Source organism: Eumetopias jubatus, unplaced genomic scaffold, assembly GCF_037043125.1.
Source record: "Eumetopias jubatus isolate StellerSeaLion01/CBP00866 unplaced genomic scaffold, mEumJub1_p1.0 scaffold_10, whole genome shotgun sequence".
In the NCBI taxonomy this organism is placed as follows: domain Eukaryota; kingdom Metazoa; phylum Chordata; class Mammalia; order Carnivora; family Otariidae; genus Eumetopias; species Eumetopias jubatus.
The window spans coordinates 61,678,197-61,696,840 of NW_028274816.1; the positions used below are offsets into that span (position 1 = coordinate 61,678,197).

Here is an 18,644-nt window from a genome sequence, read left to right on the forward strand (position 1 = left end):
CCCCCCGCCTCAGGAAGCCAATATAGTCTACTTCTACTTAGTAGGAATTACTCCTTTTCTAACACCAACCCAGATTGTTCTCTGGAATTCAAGATTAGTGTTTTTCAGATTGCAGGTTAAGACCCATTACCCAATCATGAAAAATTTAGGTTGTGACCAGATTTTTATTTCTGAAATAGAATAAGCATAGAAGATATCTGAGAGCATTGTGCTTTTGGAGGTCAGTTTTGTTCACGAAACGTTTCACTTCAGATGTGTGTGTGCACCAGATCACATTGTAAAATGTATTTCTCAGTGTGGCTGAAGTCCCACACCCTCAAATATCCATATTGGGGAGGGTGGACATAAGGCCAGATGGTGGGAGACTTGAAAGCAGGACTAAGAGAGTTTGTTTGACCTGATCCCATGGGCAATAGGGAGCCATGGAGTGCTCTTGAGTCACTGAGTCACAACGACCACCTCACCCCACCCACAGATACATGAGCCCAGCTACACACATTATGGAATTTGGAATTCTTCTCCCCCTTAGCAAGTCCTGCTGGTTCTGCAAACAGTGGCTGCAGACATGGTGTAGAAGATTATCCAACAAGAGCTTTTAGGACAGGCTAATAATCTCACCTCTTTCTCCTCATTTTACAGATAGAGAAGCAGAGACTCCAAGATGGGAAGTCACTTGCCTGGGGTCACTTAGCACAACTCATGGCTTCTCATCTCAGGAAATTTGTCATCTCCAGGCCCCATGCATCCCATCTAGCTGGGGACAGTGGAGGACATGACTCCAGCCACTGGAGTTGGAATTGGAGGTGGGCTGGAGAAGACCAGGGTAGAGAGGATGAGAGAGAGAGAGAGAGAGAGAGTGTGTGTGTGTGTGTGTGTGTGTGTGTGTGTGTGTGGTGAGGGCAGCTATCCTCACTCTTCCCTGTCTCCATCATCAGTATCACACCATCATCATCATCACTCTCATTCCTATCAGCACCACCATCATCACTGTAATCATTATCATCATCACCACCACCGTCATCACCATCATCACCATCACCAACATCACCACCACCACCATCATCACCATCACCACCATCACCACCACCACCATCATCATCACCACCATCACCATCATCTCCATCATCATCATCATCATCACCATCATCACCACCATCATACCATCATCACCATCACCACCACCATCATCACCATCGTCATCACCATCATCACCATCACCACCATCATCATCACCACCACCACCATCATCTCCATCATCATCATCATCATCACCACCACCACCATCATCTCCATCATCATCATCATCATCTCCATCATCATCATCATCATCATCACCATCATGACCATCCCCACCATGACCATCACCACCACTATCATTATTTTTCTCCTAGCAATGGGATGGGCAACTACCTATCTTCAGCCCTTTCTTACCAATCTGGGGCACAATATTGGGATGAGAAAGGTGGAGTACTAACCTCCCCTTTTTCCTCCTGCCCATCTCAGTCCTTCCAGAGGAGGCCAGGTGTGGGGACCCCAGGAGGCAAAGTCTAGCCTAGCTCCACAAGGGTGGGACAGATCCCTGGGTCGGATTCCTGGGAACCTTAGTTTTAGCTCCCACGGTGACTGCCCGGGTGGTGATGTCAAAGTATCTGGGTCCCCTCCAAGGGTCTCTACTTCCCCACATATCAGGTGGTATCAGTGTGTTCCTGTGAGACTCACTATAGGCGGCAGCTGGAAAAATACTCTGTGAACTGTAAAGTGAATGGCAAGGGGAAGGGGGACCCTTATGTACACTGAAGTATCCTTAAAAGAGTTTGGAGAGGTTCTTAAACACATGGCAGGCATTCTTATAAAGATGGCAGGGGTCCCTAGATAAATGAGCGGGGTTCTTCTTGGGGCGGGAGGAGTCCTTATGCCGATGTGAGGGGTCCTTAACCCTGGTATGCAGGCGTACATTCTGGAGTGGTCTGCACACCTAGGAAGGTTTGCGTATAGAAGCTGTGTTCTTATGCAGATTTTAAAAGGTGGGGCTTTTACCCAAATGACAGTCTTTACAGAGGAGAGTACCCTTACACACAGAAGTGAGGGTTTTTTTATTGATGCAACTGACAGTTATTTGTAAGATGCTGTGCAAATACTTAGTGACCTTTGCACAGACGTAAAGGTTCTTTCTAGAGATAAAGGGATCCTTTGCAGCTGTGGGGTGATAGCACAGTATGAGCGGCCTCATTTGGACAGGGATGTCGCTGGACAGCGTGGTACCTGCGCCGGCCGCAGGTGGGAGCCGTCACTGAGGGGCGGAGCGCTGGGGCCCGCTTGCGGCGCCGCACTCCCCCCGGCAGCCACCAGGGGCAGCACCGTCCCCGTCTGGCCCGCGCCTCCCCCCTCTTCCCCCAATCTCCGCCCCCCACCCTCTCCCTCCCCCTGCTCCGATCCCCTGAGCCCCGCCAGACCCCGCTCCGCCCGCGCCCCGCTCCACTGCCGAGGCTCCCGCAGCCCCGGCGTCGGCCCCGCTGCGCCCTCCCCGGGGGCTATGGGGGCGCCCCCGGGCTACCGACCCTCGGCTTGGGTGCATCTGCTCCACCAGCTGCCCCGCGCCGACTTCCAGCTCCGCCCGGTACCCAGTGGGTTCGCGCCCCAAGAGCAAGAATACCAGCAGGTGGGAGCGGGTGCGGGGTCCTGGGAGGCGGGGGCGGAGGGGGGGAGGCAGAGCTTAGGGGTCGTGAGGGAGAAGGGGGCTGGGTGACAGATTCCTGTGTTCTCCGGGGGTGGGGGCCGGCCCGGACTTTGGGGCATCTGAAAGAGGAGGAGCATCGGGCTCCCATACCTGGAGGTTCCCCTGGGACAGGCGCTGGGAGACCAGAGCCCTGGCTCCTTAAATAAAGGAGGGCCAGGGGCCTGGACCCCTTAGTCCCAGAGGAGAGAAGGGACCGGGGAGCCTTGGATTCTAGGGTCTCTGAGAACTGCCCGGGAAGCTAGCCTCCAGGGTCATCAGGGCGATAGGTCCATTCTCCGTGTCCTAAAAGATGCCCCCTCCCCTGATAGGATCGGGGCGGTCCAGTTAAGGTGAGACAGGAACTGTTAAGGGTGGAGAGGAAGAAGGCTGGGGTGCCCTGGTTTAGGACGGGATTGAGACCTGAAATGGGGAAGGGGCGTGAGGGATTTAGGGCCAGGGCTGGGTAAACGAGGTGGAGGTGCTGTAAGAGGAAGCTTCCAGCCGGTCCCCAGTCCCAGGACAGAAGGGGTGGTCAGGGTGCTCGGGGTGGGGGGAATGAGATTCCATTTGGGGACCAGAGGGTGACAGAAATGGGTCCGGAGGGTGGAGCTGGGGTGGGAACGTTACAGAAGCAAGGGTCCCTGGGGAAGGGGGCCCAGCCTGGGTCAGCTCCAACAGGGGTGAAGGAACTGTCCCCTGACCCAGTTTAATTCAAGTCCTTGACTTTGAGATTAATGAGGAGCGAGGCTTGGCTGAGCCGCGGAAGGGTGGGGGAGTGTGTGTGTGTGTGGGGGGGTGCCTGGGAGTCCTGGTGGAGCTCCTGGATGTGTCCTGGGCCCTGCCTATAGGGTCTAGGCCCCTGGAATCTGTGCTAGGGAGCTCCTGGGATAAAGGCCTGGGGATTGGAGAGCTTAGGAGGTGTGTGGGGGGGTCCCAGAAAAGCAGAGAGGGGGATGTGTGCTGTATTCTGAGCTATTTGGGTCATGGCTGTGCCAGCAGGGAGCAGCTCCTCCCTGCCTACTCCATGCCGCCCTCTCCCCACCAGACAGGGACGGCCACCCCTCACCCACAGCCTCTCGTGTCCGCAGTCACGACCTCCAGTGTTGGCCGCTGACACCTGCTCATGGCAGAGGCGACCATGCACCCGTTGCTGGCCCCAGTCACTGCCCAAGGCACCGGGAGAGGCTCACTCCGCCCCCCCCGCATGGACAGGCAGGGTGACAGCAATGGGACAGGCATGAAGTCACACGGCCCAGGAGGGGACACTGTCCCCCAGGAAGATGACCGCTGTGGGTGCAGCTGGAAAAAGTCAGGCACTGGGTGACACCGGGCTGGAAGACACACTCACACACTCACACACACCCCACAGTCACGTGTATACACACCCACAGTCACACATCCACACACACACGGACACGTGTTTATACATCCACACACATTCCTGTCCTCACACACTCACACACACCCCACACTCACTTGTATACACACTCACACATCCATACACACACACGGACACACGTTTACACATTCACACACATTCCTGTCCTCACATTCACACACCCCACACTCACACTCACACATATATACACACACTCACACACACAATTCCTGCTCCCCCTCACTCACACATTCACTCACCCCAAGCTCACTTGTATACACACTCATACACACATCATTCCTGCCTTCACTCACACTCACACATACCTAAACACACTCATACACACTCACATACCACAGTTACTTGTATACACACTCTCAACACTCACATTCTAACTCTCACACAGTCAGACACAAATTCACACATATATACACATATATTCACTCAAATATAACACACACACGTTCACATTCAAACACACTCACAACTTTCTCACACACACACACATTCAGATGTAGTATCTCATGGCAGACGCACAAATAAAACATCCAGTTTCACAGTCAGGAACACAAATGCACCACACACTCGTGTCATTCACACACACACGCGCGCGCACACACACGCACACGCGCACACACACGCACACACTCCACACCACACTGCAAGGCGAAGGCGGAGACACACAGTGGTTTACAGGAAAGAGCATTAGTGAGTCTGGAGGGGTGATTCTGTTCCTGATGTTGCCCCTACCTGTTGTGTGGCTCAAGGTAAACCCCTGCCCCATTCTGGGCACCCCCTGTAAAGTCCTGCCTCATGGAGAGCCCCGTTGTCCTGTGAGGCTTTTCCAACTGCACGTAGCTGTTCTCTCCCTGCCTCTGTCCTCTCGGCCTTTGGTTCTGCCACCATCTGTCTCTGTGTCTCCTTTCTCTGCATCACTGCTTTTCTGCTCTTATCTCTCTCTCTAGCTCTCTGTGCCTCCCTGTCTCCAAGTCTCCATCCCTGAGTCTTTGCACACACACCCTGTCATGGAGGCTGTCACGCCCCCCTCCCCGTGAGTCCCTGGGTGACAGACTCACACTGCGGTGGGTGTGCAGAGCTCAGCATCAGGGGAGTGAGTGAGCAGTGAGAGGGGAGGACCAGCAAGGAGGAGGAAGGGGAAACCTTCGCACCCATCTCCAAGGCACAGGCACCCCCTGTTTACCCCCTGGTCCCACCCAGTTCGGGATGCAGGTCTCAGAAGGTCCTGGGAGATGCTCTATTCCAACTGCCTGGTTGGAATGAGGAGGAGACAGTCTCAGAGAGGGAAGGCCCCAGCCGAAGGCCACACCCAGAGCAGAACTAGAACCCAAGATTTAGGCCTCTCAGTAGGAAGCTCCCTCCAGTGACCCAGCCCTAAACCGCCGAGCCCCAGCGGCCAGCCTGGGAGGGGCTGGGGACCCCATCTTTCCCCACAAACCTTAAAACCACAGGCTGGGCTTGGCCCCCCATTCTAGCCAGGCCTGCCTTCCACCTCCACCGAAGTCCTGGATCCAGGACCTCCAGCCACGCAGGGAGGGAGCAGCGAGCTCCTCTGAGGCCTCATGTCTCCCCTTCCCCAGGCCCTGTTGCTGGTGGCGGCCTTGGCAGGCCTTGGCTTGGGCCTGAGCCTCATTTTCATTGCTGTCTACCTCATCCGCTTTTGCTGCTGCCGACCCCCAGAGCCCCCTGGGGCCAAGAGCCCCCCACCCGGGGGAGGCTGTGTCACCTGGAGCTGCATTGCTGCCCTTCTCGTCGGCTGGTAATGGGGCCCCAGGGTGGGTGGGGAGTGGGGACAGGGCTGCCCACCATCTCGGTCAGTCTTCCTGAGGGTGTCCTAGAAACCCACCTCAGCCTTGCAGCAGGAAGCACTGCTCCCATTTCATGGATGGACAAACTGAGTTTCAAGAGGAGGAGTGACTTCCCAAGGGCAGCCAGGCCTGCAGGAGCGGGTAGGGGTTAAGAGTGGCTTTGTCCCTGAAGAGCTGTGCAACTAGGGGAGTGATGTAATCTCTCCAGGATTCAGTTTCCACATCTCTGAAATGGACGTTATAGTAATGACGTCATTCATTAACTCATTCATTCATTCATTCATTCATTCATTCATTCATTCATTCATTCCACAACTATTTCTTGGGGATCTACTATGTGCCAGGAGATACTGAACTGGCCAGGCGAGGCTCTTGCCCTCCTGGAGCTGATGTTCTAGTCAAGGAGACAGACAGCCAAGTAATATTTACAGTCCAGGAGACCAGGCCTGAGCTGGTCTAACTCCTTCTCGCGGTAACCCTGGGCAAGTCTCAGGGAGAGGGAGAAAGAAAGCAACTTTTCAAGGCCCCTTTGCCCAAGTGGCGGAGTGGAGACCCGCAAGCCCCTCTCCGAGCCCGGGTGGTGGTGGTGGGGTTCTTCTTGCGGCCCCCCCTGGGAGGGGCGGGAGAGAGGGGAGGGGCACTTGAAGACACACCCTTACACCGTTCCCCAAGAGCCAGCGCTAAGCACAGCCCTCCCCATCAGGCCACCCCCACAGATCGGGACGCCTGGATCCGAGAGAGATCCGCCCCGGATCCGGGGGAGTGGCGGGCTGGGCCCTACCCCACTGCCTCACAGCGGGGAGCAGCACAGTGTGTTTGGGGGTGTCTGTGGGGGAGGAGACCTGGGCGTCCTATATCCAAACTGCTTCCTCTTCGGGCTCTCCTGACTGGGGGTGGACGGGGGTGGTGGACAAAGACCCCGTGGGGGAGAGACACGGCCGGCCCCCAGCGGCCTGGGAACAAGAGCAGCTTTGTCCCACTGTGAACAATGGGCGGGGGCGCCGGGGCGGGCGTGGGATCCAGGGCTGGGGGTGGGGCCCGGTGGCCCGGGCTGGGAACTGTGAGGGCATCCGGCTCTCTCCGCCCGGTCGGAGGGACACACTGGGGGAGGGGGGGATGGGCCCGCATTCAGACCCCACAATGGAGCTCTGTGTGCCGGCCGCGGAGGGGCGGGGGCGCAGGCTTCTGGCCCATCGGCCCACATTCCCTTGCTTCGCTCTCAGCTGGCCAGACGCTTGGGTCCCGGGGGCGGGGAAAGGCGGGGAGCTCCAGCCTCGGGCCCCCCCGCCCCGGGAGATGACTGGGGGCCAGCACTCCTGGGAACCCCCAGGAGGGGGGGAGGGGATGGTGGCACCCTGAAGGGACAGGTGCTTGAGGAAAGGAGGGAGGGCTGGGTGTGGGGCCGGCAACCCTGGAGGGAGGGCTTCTCCTGGGGCTGGGCGTGACAGGGGTTCCGCTCCAGTGAGGTGCGGGTTAAATCTGCCCCCCCAGCCCCTCCCCTCCACCCACCATTAGCATCACAATGACGTCCCTGGGGCGGGGGCGGGGGGGCTTCCCGTTACCTTGGCAACCGGTGGGGGCCATGCTGGAGACGTTCCTTTCCCACGACGGACTGGACCACTGGGGTGGGGGGTGGGAGATGGAATCGGGTGTGTGAGGAGGTGGGGGGACGCGGCCCCAGGGTCCCGGGACAGACTGTGATTTCCCGTCCCTCCCCTTCTCAGCGCCGGCATTGGCATCGGTTTCTATGGCAACAGCGAGACCAGTGATGGGGTGTCCCAGCTCAGCTCAGCACTGCTGCATGCCAACCATACGCTCAGCGCCATAGACCACCTGGTGAGGGGCCAGGCACTGGCCAGACCCCAGACCCACACCCAGACTGTTCCCCATACCCAAACAAAGGGCCACCTCCCAGAGAAACGGGACCCAAACTCAGAGCCAAGATCCCACGCCTGAGATTTGGGACCCCAGACTCAGACTCAGACCTCAGACCGTACACCCCACCTCCAACCCTGACTGCAACCGGGACCTTACACATGGCACCCTCAGACCCTCAACCCAGATCTGGAACATGGGGCTCAAATCTAGACCCCAATTCACTTAGTCTCAGCCCTGAACCCCTGCCCTCAGGTCAGATCCAGGCCCTCAGACCTGATCTGTGGCCTAAACGAAAGCTCAGGGACCTCAGTGCTGAGACCCAGGACTCTGACAAAAGGCCTCACTCCCATCCCCAGGCCCAGGGTTCCAGACCCAGAGCTGAGACCCAGGCTGACCTCAGACCTCAAATGTCATGTCCATTGCAGACCCTGGACCATGGAATCGAGACTCAGGACCCCAGACCCAGGCAGGCAGATGCCAACTTCAGACTCAAAAGCTCAGGCATAATTCCAGTTCTTCTGCCTTAATCTTACCTGGGACCCAAGACACTGCCCACCCAGAGCTCCTGATGGGAGGCCACAGACCTGTACCTCATTCCACAGATGTCCTAGCCCCCAGATCTCAGACACCTGCAACTCCTACTTCACCCCCACACCCTTGGACCCAACCCCGGCCTCCCCAGACAATGCCCCCCTCTGACCCCAGACTCCCCTCTGCACGCAGGTGTTGGAGATGGTGGAGAGGCTGGATGAGGCCGTGAGGACAGAGCTGACCACTCTGGAGGAGGTGCTGGTGCAGCGCCTGGAGCTGGTGGCTGCTGCCCGGGGGGCTCGGCGGCAGGCGGAGGCGGTGGCCCAGCAGCTCCAGGCGCTGGCCTTCTGGCGGGGAGTGCCCTTGAGCCCCCTGCAAGTGGCTGAAGATGTGTCCTTTGTGGAGGAGTACAGGTGGGTGACCGCTCTTCCTTGCCCTGGGCGGCAGGGGTTCTCACCCTGGGTGACTGTGCCTCCGGGGGAGATTGGGCAACGTCTGGGGACAAGTTTGGTTGTCGTAACTGGGGGAGGGGGCGCTACTCGCACCTGGTAGGTGGGGACGAGAGATGCATCCTGCAATGCACAGGATGGCTCCCTGCAGCAAAGGATGACCTGTCCCGAGTGTCACAGTGCCCAGGCTGGAGGTGGACCCCATGGCCTGCTCACATCTTCGCATTCATCCGCTCACTCACTCACCCCTCAGTCATCCATCTGACACATGCATCCGCTCAACAGATCCTTACTTAGCACCTTCTGGTGAGAGAGAGGGGTGCCCCAGTGGTTAGGAACACGAGCTCTAAAGCCAGATGGCCACTCCGTGACCCTGTGACAAGTTACCAGTTCCGTGCCTTGGTGTCCCGATCTGTAAAGTGGGAAAGATGCGTAGTGCTCCCTTCATTGGATTGTTGAGGATCAGATGAGTGCATATCCGTTATGTGCTTACAACAGTGATGGGCACACGCTATACAGGTGTGTGGAAAATGTAAGTTTTTATGAGACAGGGCAATGAACAAGACAGCAACTTCTGCCCATCTTCCAGGAAGGGGCCCAATAAGGAGCAAACACTTGTGAGGTGGTGGGTGGTAAGAGCTTTGGAGAAAAGTGAAGCAAGGGAGGGGGATGGGCTGGGGACAGTGACTGGCAGTTTGCATGTGCAGTGGGCATGTGTGGGCGTGGGGGGTGGGGGTCTGGGGAGGCCACACCGAGAAGGTGATATGTGGAGGAACAGGTTATGCAGATATCTGGGGCAGGCACCCTTGCCAACAGCCAATATGATGAAGTCCTCATTGCTTTGGCTGCTAGGAATTATGTCTCCTGTTTATCCGACACCTCCTGAGGGTCCTGCCCAGGCGCCGGGGCAGAGGCAGGACCCCGTCTCTTGCCTCCTGGCTTCTGTGCTCCAGGGTGGAGGCCCACCAGGGCTGAAGCAGTCCGTGACGAGGACGCCCCCGCGGGGCATCAGACAGGCCTGGGTCCCAGGGAGTCCGGGTTCTGCACTGTGGCCTAGCCACGGGCCAGGCCTCAGCCCCCCTCCAGGGGCCCTAGGTAGCCATGCAGGCTATGCCGGAGTGAGGCAGACCCACCGCCAACAGGAAACCTCTCTGGATGTACCAATATGAGTGCCTGGCCCTCGGGAGTCCTCCCCCAGCTAAAGTGGCCAGTTTCCTGCAAGGTTACAGGGGCCCCTGGAGGGAAAGCTTCCCGGCCAAGTTCCTGGAAGCCCAGAGCAGGAGTTCACAGCGGCTTAGGGCAGAAGGGTCGGCTGCTCCTGACGGAAGCGAGAGAGTGAAGCTGGGGTGTGCGGTGGGGGCCCTGGGAGCAAAAGCCTGCAGGTCTCCCAGAGCCACGCGGCCCGGCTCCCCCTTGGGAAAGGAGGGTCCTCTTGCCACTGCAGCGCTCCAGCCTCACACAGCTGTGTGCGGACCATGGCCAGTGCCGCTATTTACGGAGCATTCACGCCATGCCGGTCCTCCGAGCAGAGTGAATCAATCATTAATACTTAACTAGCATTTGAAGTTCTCTGAGTAACATTCAAGCTGCTATTTCAGGGTGTCCGTGTGCCCGGCACCCTTCCAAGCTCGTGCTCCTTAGCCTCACAACACCCTCTCGGAGCAGGTGCTGCTGATCTCCCCCACGTTACAGGCAGGGAAACCAGGGCACAGGAGGCAAAGCTCCTGAGACAAGGTTGCGTGCAGGTAGGAGGTGGAGAGCCTGGCCGAGCCCCGGGTCGTGCAATAGGACACTCGGCCCGCGCCTGGGAACCACTCACTTCACTCTGCAGGGTGCCGTGGCAGGTGGGGCTCCAGGGGGCCAAACGCTCGTCCCCGGTGACAGGGCCTGTGCACCGTCCAGCCAGGGTGGGGTTCCAGGTGCCCAGACCCTGGCACCTGAGCTCTGACTGGCTGCAGTGGCCCGCCTCCCAATGCACCCATTTCAAGAGGAGCTGGCTGTGGCCTGGGGACCAGGGCATGAGCGTGGGGGGTGCCGTCCCCCTCTGCCAGGCCCTGGTCTGGGAGCCTGGGTACGGAGGGCTGGATTTGCTGCTCAGTGTCACCCTGTCCCTTCCCCAGGTGGCTGGCCTATGTCCTTCTGCTGCTCCTGGAGCTGCTGGTCTGCCTCTTCACCCTCCTGGGCCTAGCAAAGCAGAGCAAGTGGCTGGTGATCGTGTAAGTCTGGGTGCCCTCAGGGCAGGCTCATGGGCCAGCACAAGGGGACCTCTTTCCATCCGACAGCACTCTTGCAACAGGGACCACTGTCCTTGCCAGGTTCATGCTCTCATTCCCTCGTCCCACAAACTTCCATGGAGGTCCTGGGCTGGGTCAGCACGTACAGAGGCACCAGGCCTAGTGTAGGACGGGCTGGGCAGACCCAGAAACACAGGCCTTGAGGCGCGGGAAGGGCTCCAAAATCCTAGGGGGGGAGATATATATATATATCATGGTTGCACTGAGGATGGGGTGATTACTGACTTCTGCTGAGGGCTGTGCACACACAGCCCCGTGAAGGAGGCGCCCATCAGGCACCTGACTTGCAGAGGGGGGACTGGAGGCAGAAGGTGACCACATCTGAGGTGCGTGACCGTTACGTGGCTCACGGGAAGCTCAAGACCACACCCTTATTTAATGGCTCATTCTGTGCGGCCAGCCCTCTTCGGGAACCCTCACACTGACCCTGTGAGGAGATGCTTTCCTTTTCCCCATTTAACCCAGGGGGAGACAGGGGCTCAGAGAGGTTGGGCCACTTGCCCCAGGCCACATAGCCCGGAAGTGCTGGAGCTGGTTTTCGACCCAGGCCAGCCCATTCCATTCAGAGCAGTCCTTGTATCCTCCACGCCTCTGGGGGCCCTGCTGGTGCTCCCCAGTCTCCACACCCACCCTGCGTGAGAAGTCCTGCTGTCCCATGCAGGCTCCCCCTGGGGCTGAGAGATGGTGACCACCCTCCAGTGCTGACCCTTGCCCCTAGACCCCATCCCCAGAGGAAAACCAGGCCGCAGTTCTAGCGCTGGCGGCACCCATGCCTTGGAGGAGTGTGAGCAGAGCAGAAGGCTCACCAAGCTGTGCTCAAACCTGAGAGACGTGCTTGGGAACCACTGGACTCCTGCAGATTCCGAGCCAGGAAGCAGAGTCCAGGGTGGGCAGTGGCTCTCCCAGAATCCCAGAGCAAGGCAGGGGCATCTCTGGGCTGGGATCTGGGCTGCTGGCTTGGCAGCCCAGGGCCCTTCTCAGCATCCTCCCCCTCACTCCCAGGCAGGGACCAGATGTTCAGTTCAATGTCAACAATCTCAGGTTGTTGAGACTCCCCCTGTCTCCCCTAATTCTGATCCTCCAGGCTCCAGAGGTTGGTGGGGAAGGGGGAGGGGCAGTGATGGGATTTGGGGTGGGGGAAGGGAAGAGGTGAGGCAAGTAAATTAGAAACCCCAGAACCCGAAACCAATCCCCTCCCCTTTTATAGGATGACAGTGATGAGTCTCCTGGTTCTTGTCCTGAGCTGGGGTTCCATGGGCCTGGAGGCAGCTACAGCTGTGGTGAGTAATGGAGGCTGGGCCCCTGGGCCCTGGGGCAGGTCCTGAGGGGAAGGACTACACAGGTTCTGAGGTCTAGAAGCTAGAGACTTGGACACTAGGGAGGAGGAGCCTGGGGGTCTGGACTCCTGGGTCTGAGGGCGGAGGGGCTGGGGGCCTGGACTCCTGGGTCTGAGGGCGGAGGGGCTGGGGGCCTGGACTCCTGGGTCTGAGGGAGGAGGGGCGGGGGTCTGGACTCCTGGGTCTGAGGGAGGAGGAGCCTGGGGGTCTGGACTCCTGGGTCTGAGGGCGGAGGGGCTGGGGGCCTGGACTCCTGGGTCTGAGGGCGGAGGGGCTGGGGGCCTAGACTCCTGGGTCTGAGGGAGGAGGGGGCTGGGGGTCTGGACTCCTGGGTCTGAGGGAGGAGGCTGGGGGTCTGGACTCCTGGGTCTGAGGGCGGAGGGGCTGGGGGCCTGGACTCCTGGGTCTGAGGGAGGAGGGGGCTGGGGGCCTGGACTCCCGGGTCTGAGGGCGGAGGGGCCGGGGGCCTGGACTCCCGGGTCTGAGGGAGGAGGGGCCGGGGGCCTGGACTCCCGGGTCTGAGGGAGGAGGGGCCGGGGGCCTGGACTCCCGGGTCTGAGGGAGGAGGGGCCGGGGGCCTGGACTGCCAGGTCTGAGGGAGGAGGGGCCGGGGGTCTGGACTCCTGGGTCTGAGGGAGGAGGGGACGGGGGCCTAGGCTCCTGGGTCTGAGGGAGGAGGGCCTGGGGGCCTGGACTCCTGGGTCTGAGGGAGGAGGGGGCTGGGGGCCTGGACTCCTGGGTCTGAGGGAGGAGGGGGCTGGGGGCCTGGACTCCTGGGTCTGAGGGAGGAGGGGGCTGGGGGTCTGGACTCCTGGGTCTGGGGGAGGAGGGGCGGGGTCTGTACTCCTGGGTCTGAGGGAGGAGGGGGCTGGGGGCCTGGACTCCTGGGTCTGAGGGAGGAGGGGCTGGGGGCCTGGACTCCTGGGTCTGAGGGAGGAGGGGGCTGGGGGTCTGGACTCCTGGGTCTGGGGGAGGAGGGGCGGGGGTCTGTACTCCTGGCTCCCCAGGGATGATCAGGGAAGGGGTTGGGGGGGCAGGTGAGCCAGACACTGAGTTCTGTGGAATTAGAGCAGTTTCTGGTCTGAGCCCCTCTTCCTAATGCCTCTCTCAGGGCCTCAGTGACTTCTGCTCCAGTCCTGACACCTACATCCTGAACCTGACCCAGGAGGAGACTGGGCTCAGCTCAGGTGACCCCACCAACCCCGTGCAGGCCCTGCATCCTCAGGCCTCTCTGCCCAGTCCTGCCTGGGGTCCGGTGCGGGGGCGGTGCTGGGTGTCAGAAGCTCTCAGCACCTCTCCTGGTGGCATGGGAAAGAGAGGGATACAGATGCTGGATTCAGGAGAGAGCAGCTGGGAGACAGGGTTGGGCGTCCCTCCCCAGGAATGGGAAGATTTGGCCGCTTGGGAGAAATGCTGCACAATTTAGTCAAGGGCAGGACGGCAGGACAGTAGCCTGTCCCTGAATGCAGGGCCGCTGGGACAGGAGGCCCCTGGGCTGGGGAGAGGCCCCTGGCCCTGAGGGTTGGGGAGGCAGCGCCCTCCCCGCGGGGAGGCTGCGGGGACCCAGGCTCATGGGCTCCCCCTCTTTCCCTCCTACTTCAGACATCCTGAACTATTACTTCCTCTGCAATCAGGCGGTCTCCAACCCCTTTCAACAGGTTAGGGGTGCAGGCAAGGGAGCCGGGTGGAGGAGGGCGGGCTGGGGCCTGGACTGCGGGTCCTCGGGGAGGCTGCGGGCGCCAGGGGCCTTCAGTCCTGTGTCCCCGGGGAGGAGAGTGGTCTGGGGGCGGCCAGCCACTACCCGGTCCTCCTCCCCCTGTCTTCCCGCAGAGGCTGACTCTGTCGCAGCGAGCTCTGGCCAACATCCACTCCCAGCTGCAGGGCCTCGAGCGGGAAGCTGTCCCCCAGTTCCCTTCTGCGCAGGTCGGCCGCCCGGCGCTCCCCCCACAGCCCCGACTCCAAGGGGAAGGGCGGGCTGTGGGCGGGGCCCGCGGCCTGCGGGCGGAGCCCGCCGAGAGGGGCGGAGCCCGGGCCAGCCCGGCCCCGCAGGAGCAGGTGGGATAACGCTTGCTCCCGCGCAGAAGCCTCTGCTGTCCTTGGAGGAGACGCTGAATGTGACAGAAGGAGACTTCCACCAGTTGGTGGCGCTGCTGCACTGTCGCGGGCTGCACAAGGTGCGCCCTGTCCCCCGTCCAAATTCTTCCAGGGAGCCCGAAAAATCCTTACGTTTCTCCCTTGCCTATCCACCCACCCCCATCCGTCCATCTGTCGTCCGCATCCGCTCGCTCCACCGCCTCCCCTCCCTACACCGCCTCCCCTACCCCCCCCCGCCACCCCTCCCCATCCCCCTTCCCTACCCCCTCCCCGTCTCTCCCCTGGAGCCCCTGCAGCCTCGGGAATGCTGGAGACAGCGTGCGTGGGCTCCTGTCCTAGCTCCTGAGCCCAGACAAGTCACTAAGTACTCTGTGCCTCCGCTTCCTCCCTTATAAATGAACCGGGATTGCAGGGGCTTAGTAGCTGTAAGGCTCTCCACACTGAAGCAGCAGGGCTGGGCAGAGCAGCCCAGAGAAAGCATGCCTGGTGTCCGCAGACACGTCCAAACCTTGGCTCTGCCGCAGCTGTGTGGCCACTGGCAGGAGAGAGTCCCCGAGTCCCCATTCCCGTCACCCGTGAAAGGACAGAGAGGATACCCGCTTTTCTGGGCGGGGCCACAGTCTGTTAGGGTGACTCACCTGTGCCTGGCTTTACTAGGTGTGGCACAGGTGGGATGCACCTTTGCCCTCGTTAGTCATGCTGTCAGAAGGAAATATTTTCATCTCCCCTTCTTACAGATGACGTGCAGGGGGCCGGGTCTCCCCACTGGCCCTGGCACACCACCTCTCCCTCTGTAAGCCTCCACCGCCAGGCAGTCACTCAGTGTCATCCCTTTGCTTCCTCACCCCACCCCCATCCCAAGGGCCCACTGCCACTCAGGCCTAGTCTTCCCCCCTGGAGGAGCGCACATGCCTCCTCCCCCCTTCTTGTCTGTCCCCCCCACCCCCGGGCTCTCCAACAGGGCTGCCAGATTTAGCAAACAACAAATACCTCTTCACTGTAAGTAGGGCCCACGCCATATTGGGGACATGTCTGTACTAAATATTTTTTTGTTGCTGGGCATCTGAAATTCAAGTCTGTGTGGGCATCCTTAGCGATCGCATCCCTTCCATGGCTCCCACTGTCCCCAGAGCTTCTCAGATTGGCACTCTAGCAAGGGGGCAGTGGTGGTGGTGGGGGCAAGGAATCAATACTCAGAATTGCTGAATACCTGAGCTGCAGAACCCTAGAAGGCAACCCTGCTCTTTTATTCGAGGGCAAACTGAGGCCCACAAATTTCTCTATGGTCCAGGCCAACACTGGGCCGGATCGCACTTCCCAAGGTTCACTGTGGACAGAGGGAAGGGAGGGAGGGGGGAGGGTGGGTCAGAGTCTCACTCTCTACTCTGTGCACCCCATGACTCCAGGCCTCAGTTTCCCCTCTCTGGGCTTTAGGGTCCCCACCTATTACAATCAGGATTGAGGGACATCAGGGATAAAGTGGCAGGAGGGTGCCTCTGGAGCCTGACAGATCTGGCTCTAATCCCACCTCTGCCCCTTCCAGGCTTTGTGACTCTGGGCAAGTGGCTTGCCCTCTCTGGGCTTCAACTTTCTGCCACGGCAAAAGGCAGCAGTGTGAGGGGGCCCAGATCTCTGCTTGCAGGCCTAGGAGGGGGATGAAAGGGCATTGTCTAGGTGCCTGGTACAGTAAAAAGAGAACGCCCCATTGCTCTGACAGGCCCCTCGCTCGGGCTTCACTGGCACAGTACCAGACACTGCTGCCCCCTACCCAGGGGTTCAAGCCAGAAACCTAGGATCATCCCTTTTGCCGTCTGTCCTTACCTCCCACAATCACTCCCCAGGAAAGCTCTGCCGGCCCTTGCTCTGAAGCCCATCTGGACTCCGAGCGTGGCTCCCTCCACCATTGCTGCTACCCTGGTCACCCTCCTCCCCTCCCACCCAGGGGCCACAGAGCATTTTCCCTGCTCCCCTGCTGGCCCCCTCACCCCATCTGTCCTCTCACAACAGCTAGCAGCTGGGTGAGCCTCTGTCACACAATCCGATCAAGTTCTTTCTCCACTAAACCCCTCCAGGGACTCCCTGGCACACGGATTAGAGTCTAGCTCCTGGCCTCACCTGCAAGGGCCCGGGCTGGTCCCAGCCTCAGCCCCTTGCACCCCGTCCCCGCACGGGCCACAGCAGCCCTCAGACAGTTCCCGGGCCTCGAGCCCACGGTTCCTTCCTGCTGTCGGGGCCCGGTCCTGTCTTCTGGTCCCCTCTTGGCTTACGGTCATCTGAAATGACTTTCTGGAGCCTGGTAACTCACGTATCCCTGGGACTGGGAGCCACATCTGGCACAGAGCAGGCCCTTGGCTAATCTGTGGGATGAATGATGGCTGGGCATTCAGGAAATGGCTCAGCTCATTTCCAGGGATGCCGGGAGTGGCGGCCAGCATTTACTGTGTGCGTTATGTGCAAGGTATAATTCCAAGTCAGGGGTTCTTCCAAGCATTATTCTAAGTGTTGTAAGCCAGAGATTTTGCCCCCGGGGGGGCATTTGGCAATGGTTGTCACAGCCAGGGTGGGGGTGCTCCTGGCATGTAGTGGGCAGAGCCCAGGGATGCCGCTCAACATCCTACAGTGCACGGGACGCCCTGCGACGGAGAATCATCGGGCTCACGGTGTCGGAACCCCAGCACTGGACCAAGGCTGAGCCGGTGTGGTGGCTGGAGGTGGGGTGGAGGGGAGGCCAAGATTTGGGTTTACACCTGCACGTGTAATGATGACTGTGCTTGGAGCACCTCCTGTGTGCTTGTACGGAGGCAGAGATATTGAATGACTTGTCCAGCATGGCACAGCCGGCTGTGTGGGGTTGAGGAGGCGTGCCCGCTGACACCCGCCCTCCCCCCCCCCCGCCCCCGGCCACCCCAGGATTACGGCGCTGCCCTGCGGGGCTTGTGTGAGGATGCCCTGGAAGGCCTGCTCTTCCTGCTGCTCTTCTCCCTCCTGTCTGCAGGGGCCCTAGCCACCGCCCTCTGCAGCCTGCCCCGTGCCTGGGCCCTCTTCCCACCCAGGTCAGGAGGGGAGGGCGGGCGTGGTCCCGGGGGGAGGCGGTGTGGGCTGGACCTCTGGGCTGCTGTTGGGGCGGCAGCCTCCTGACAGGTCCCCCATCCTGCTTCTCTGCTACTCCCATCGCCCCCCAGTGACGACTATGACGACGCAGATGATGACGACCCTTTCAACCCTCAGGTACCCGACTTGCTGGTCTGAGGGAGGAGGCCAGGGGCCTGTGCTACAAAGCCAGATCCCCTCCACGCCCCCTCCCCGATCTCCCCCGCAGGAATCCAAGCGCTTCGTGCAGTGGCAGTCATCTATCTGAGCCCCTCCTCCGTGCCAGACTGGAGCCTGAGCCCCCACCCCGGTGAGCTTCCAGAGTGGTACCCCAGCTCCCCCCCGTGGCCAGCCCCTGCTCGCCTCTCTCGCTCCGGGCAGGGGGGTGGCCCTGCCGCCTGCATCTGGTGCGCTGTGTCTGCTTCTCTCTGCAGTTCCTTCCCTGGCTGCCGGAGAAGACCCCACTAACCCAGCCTGACTGGGCTCTCGCCTCTAACAGCACCTCTGGCCACGGACACCCACACGGGCCGCCTCCCTGCCCTGCCCCCTCTCCCACGCGCGCCCTTGCCCCGGGGAGTCAGCCAGGGGACAGGCCAGGCCTTGGGGCTGGCGGGGAGGGGCAGCCAGCTAGCCCCGCAACCCCTCACCCCTGGCCACCAGGCCCATCCTCGAAGGGACATGAGTGTCCTTGTCCCTGCCAGGCCCCAGGGGGCTTAGGGCTGTCATCTCAACTTATGGCACTAACTCGGGAATGGGTTGATTTGAAATAAAAGGGAAAACTTTATTTTACAAGCAGCTGGGTCCTTATTTTTCTCCTCCCTGCTCTGGCCTCCTGGTTGGGGCCGGGGAGACCCCTCCACTGCCTCCTCCTGGCTGCCAGGCATTTCCAAGGACACTGGGTTTTTGTTTTGTTGTTTTTAAAATAATAATGACTTTTTTGCCTGATTCTAAAAGTAGAACACATGTCCTGACCCAGGAAGAGATCAGACAAGCCAGGAATAGATCTGTGTGTGTGTGTGTGTGTCTGTGACAGAAGACAGATGTCAAGTCA

General features: G+C 60.1%; 1 protein-coding gene across 2 annotated transcripts; it reads left to right on the forward strand.

Moving 5' to 3' along the window:
• The first annotated feature begins 2,533 nt into the window (after window positions 1-2,533).
• TTYH1 (tweety family member 1) lies at window positions 2,534-18,061 on the forward strand. Of its 2 annotated transcripts, none has more exons than XM_028095108.1 (13): window positions 2,534-2,659; window positions 5,693-5,871; window positions 7,645-7,756; window positions 8,522-8,742; window positions 10,899-10,994; window positions 12,280-12,352; window positions 13,521-13,596; window positions 14,012-14,067; window positions 14,240-14,332; window positions 14,491-14,583; window positions 17,414-17,556; window positions 17,823-17,903; window positions 18,028-18,061. In XM_028095108.1, the coding sequence occupies exons 1-13, from the start codon at window positions 2,534-2,536 to the stop codon at window positions 18,059-18,061; spliced, it is 1,383 nt and encodes a 460-aa protein (XP_027950909.1). The 2 variants fall into 2 exon arrangements, with proteins under 2 accessions (XP_027950909.1, XP_027950910.1); XM_028095109.1 differs by lacking the exon at window positions 18,028-18,061 and adding an exon at window positions 17,686-17,731 and having other exon boundaries at window positions 17,823-17,861.
• Window positions 18,062-18,644: the final 583 nt, after the last annotated feature.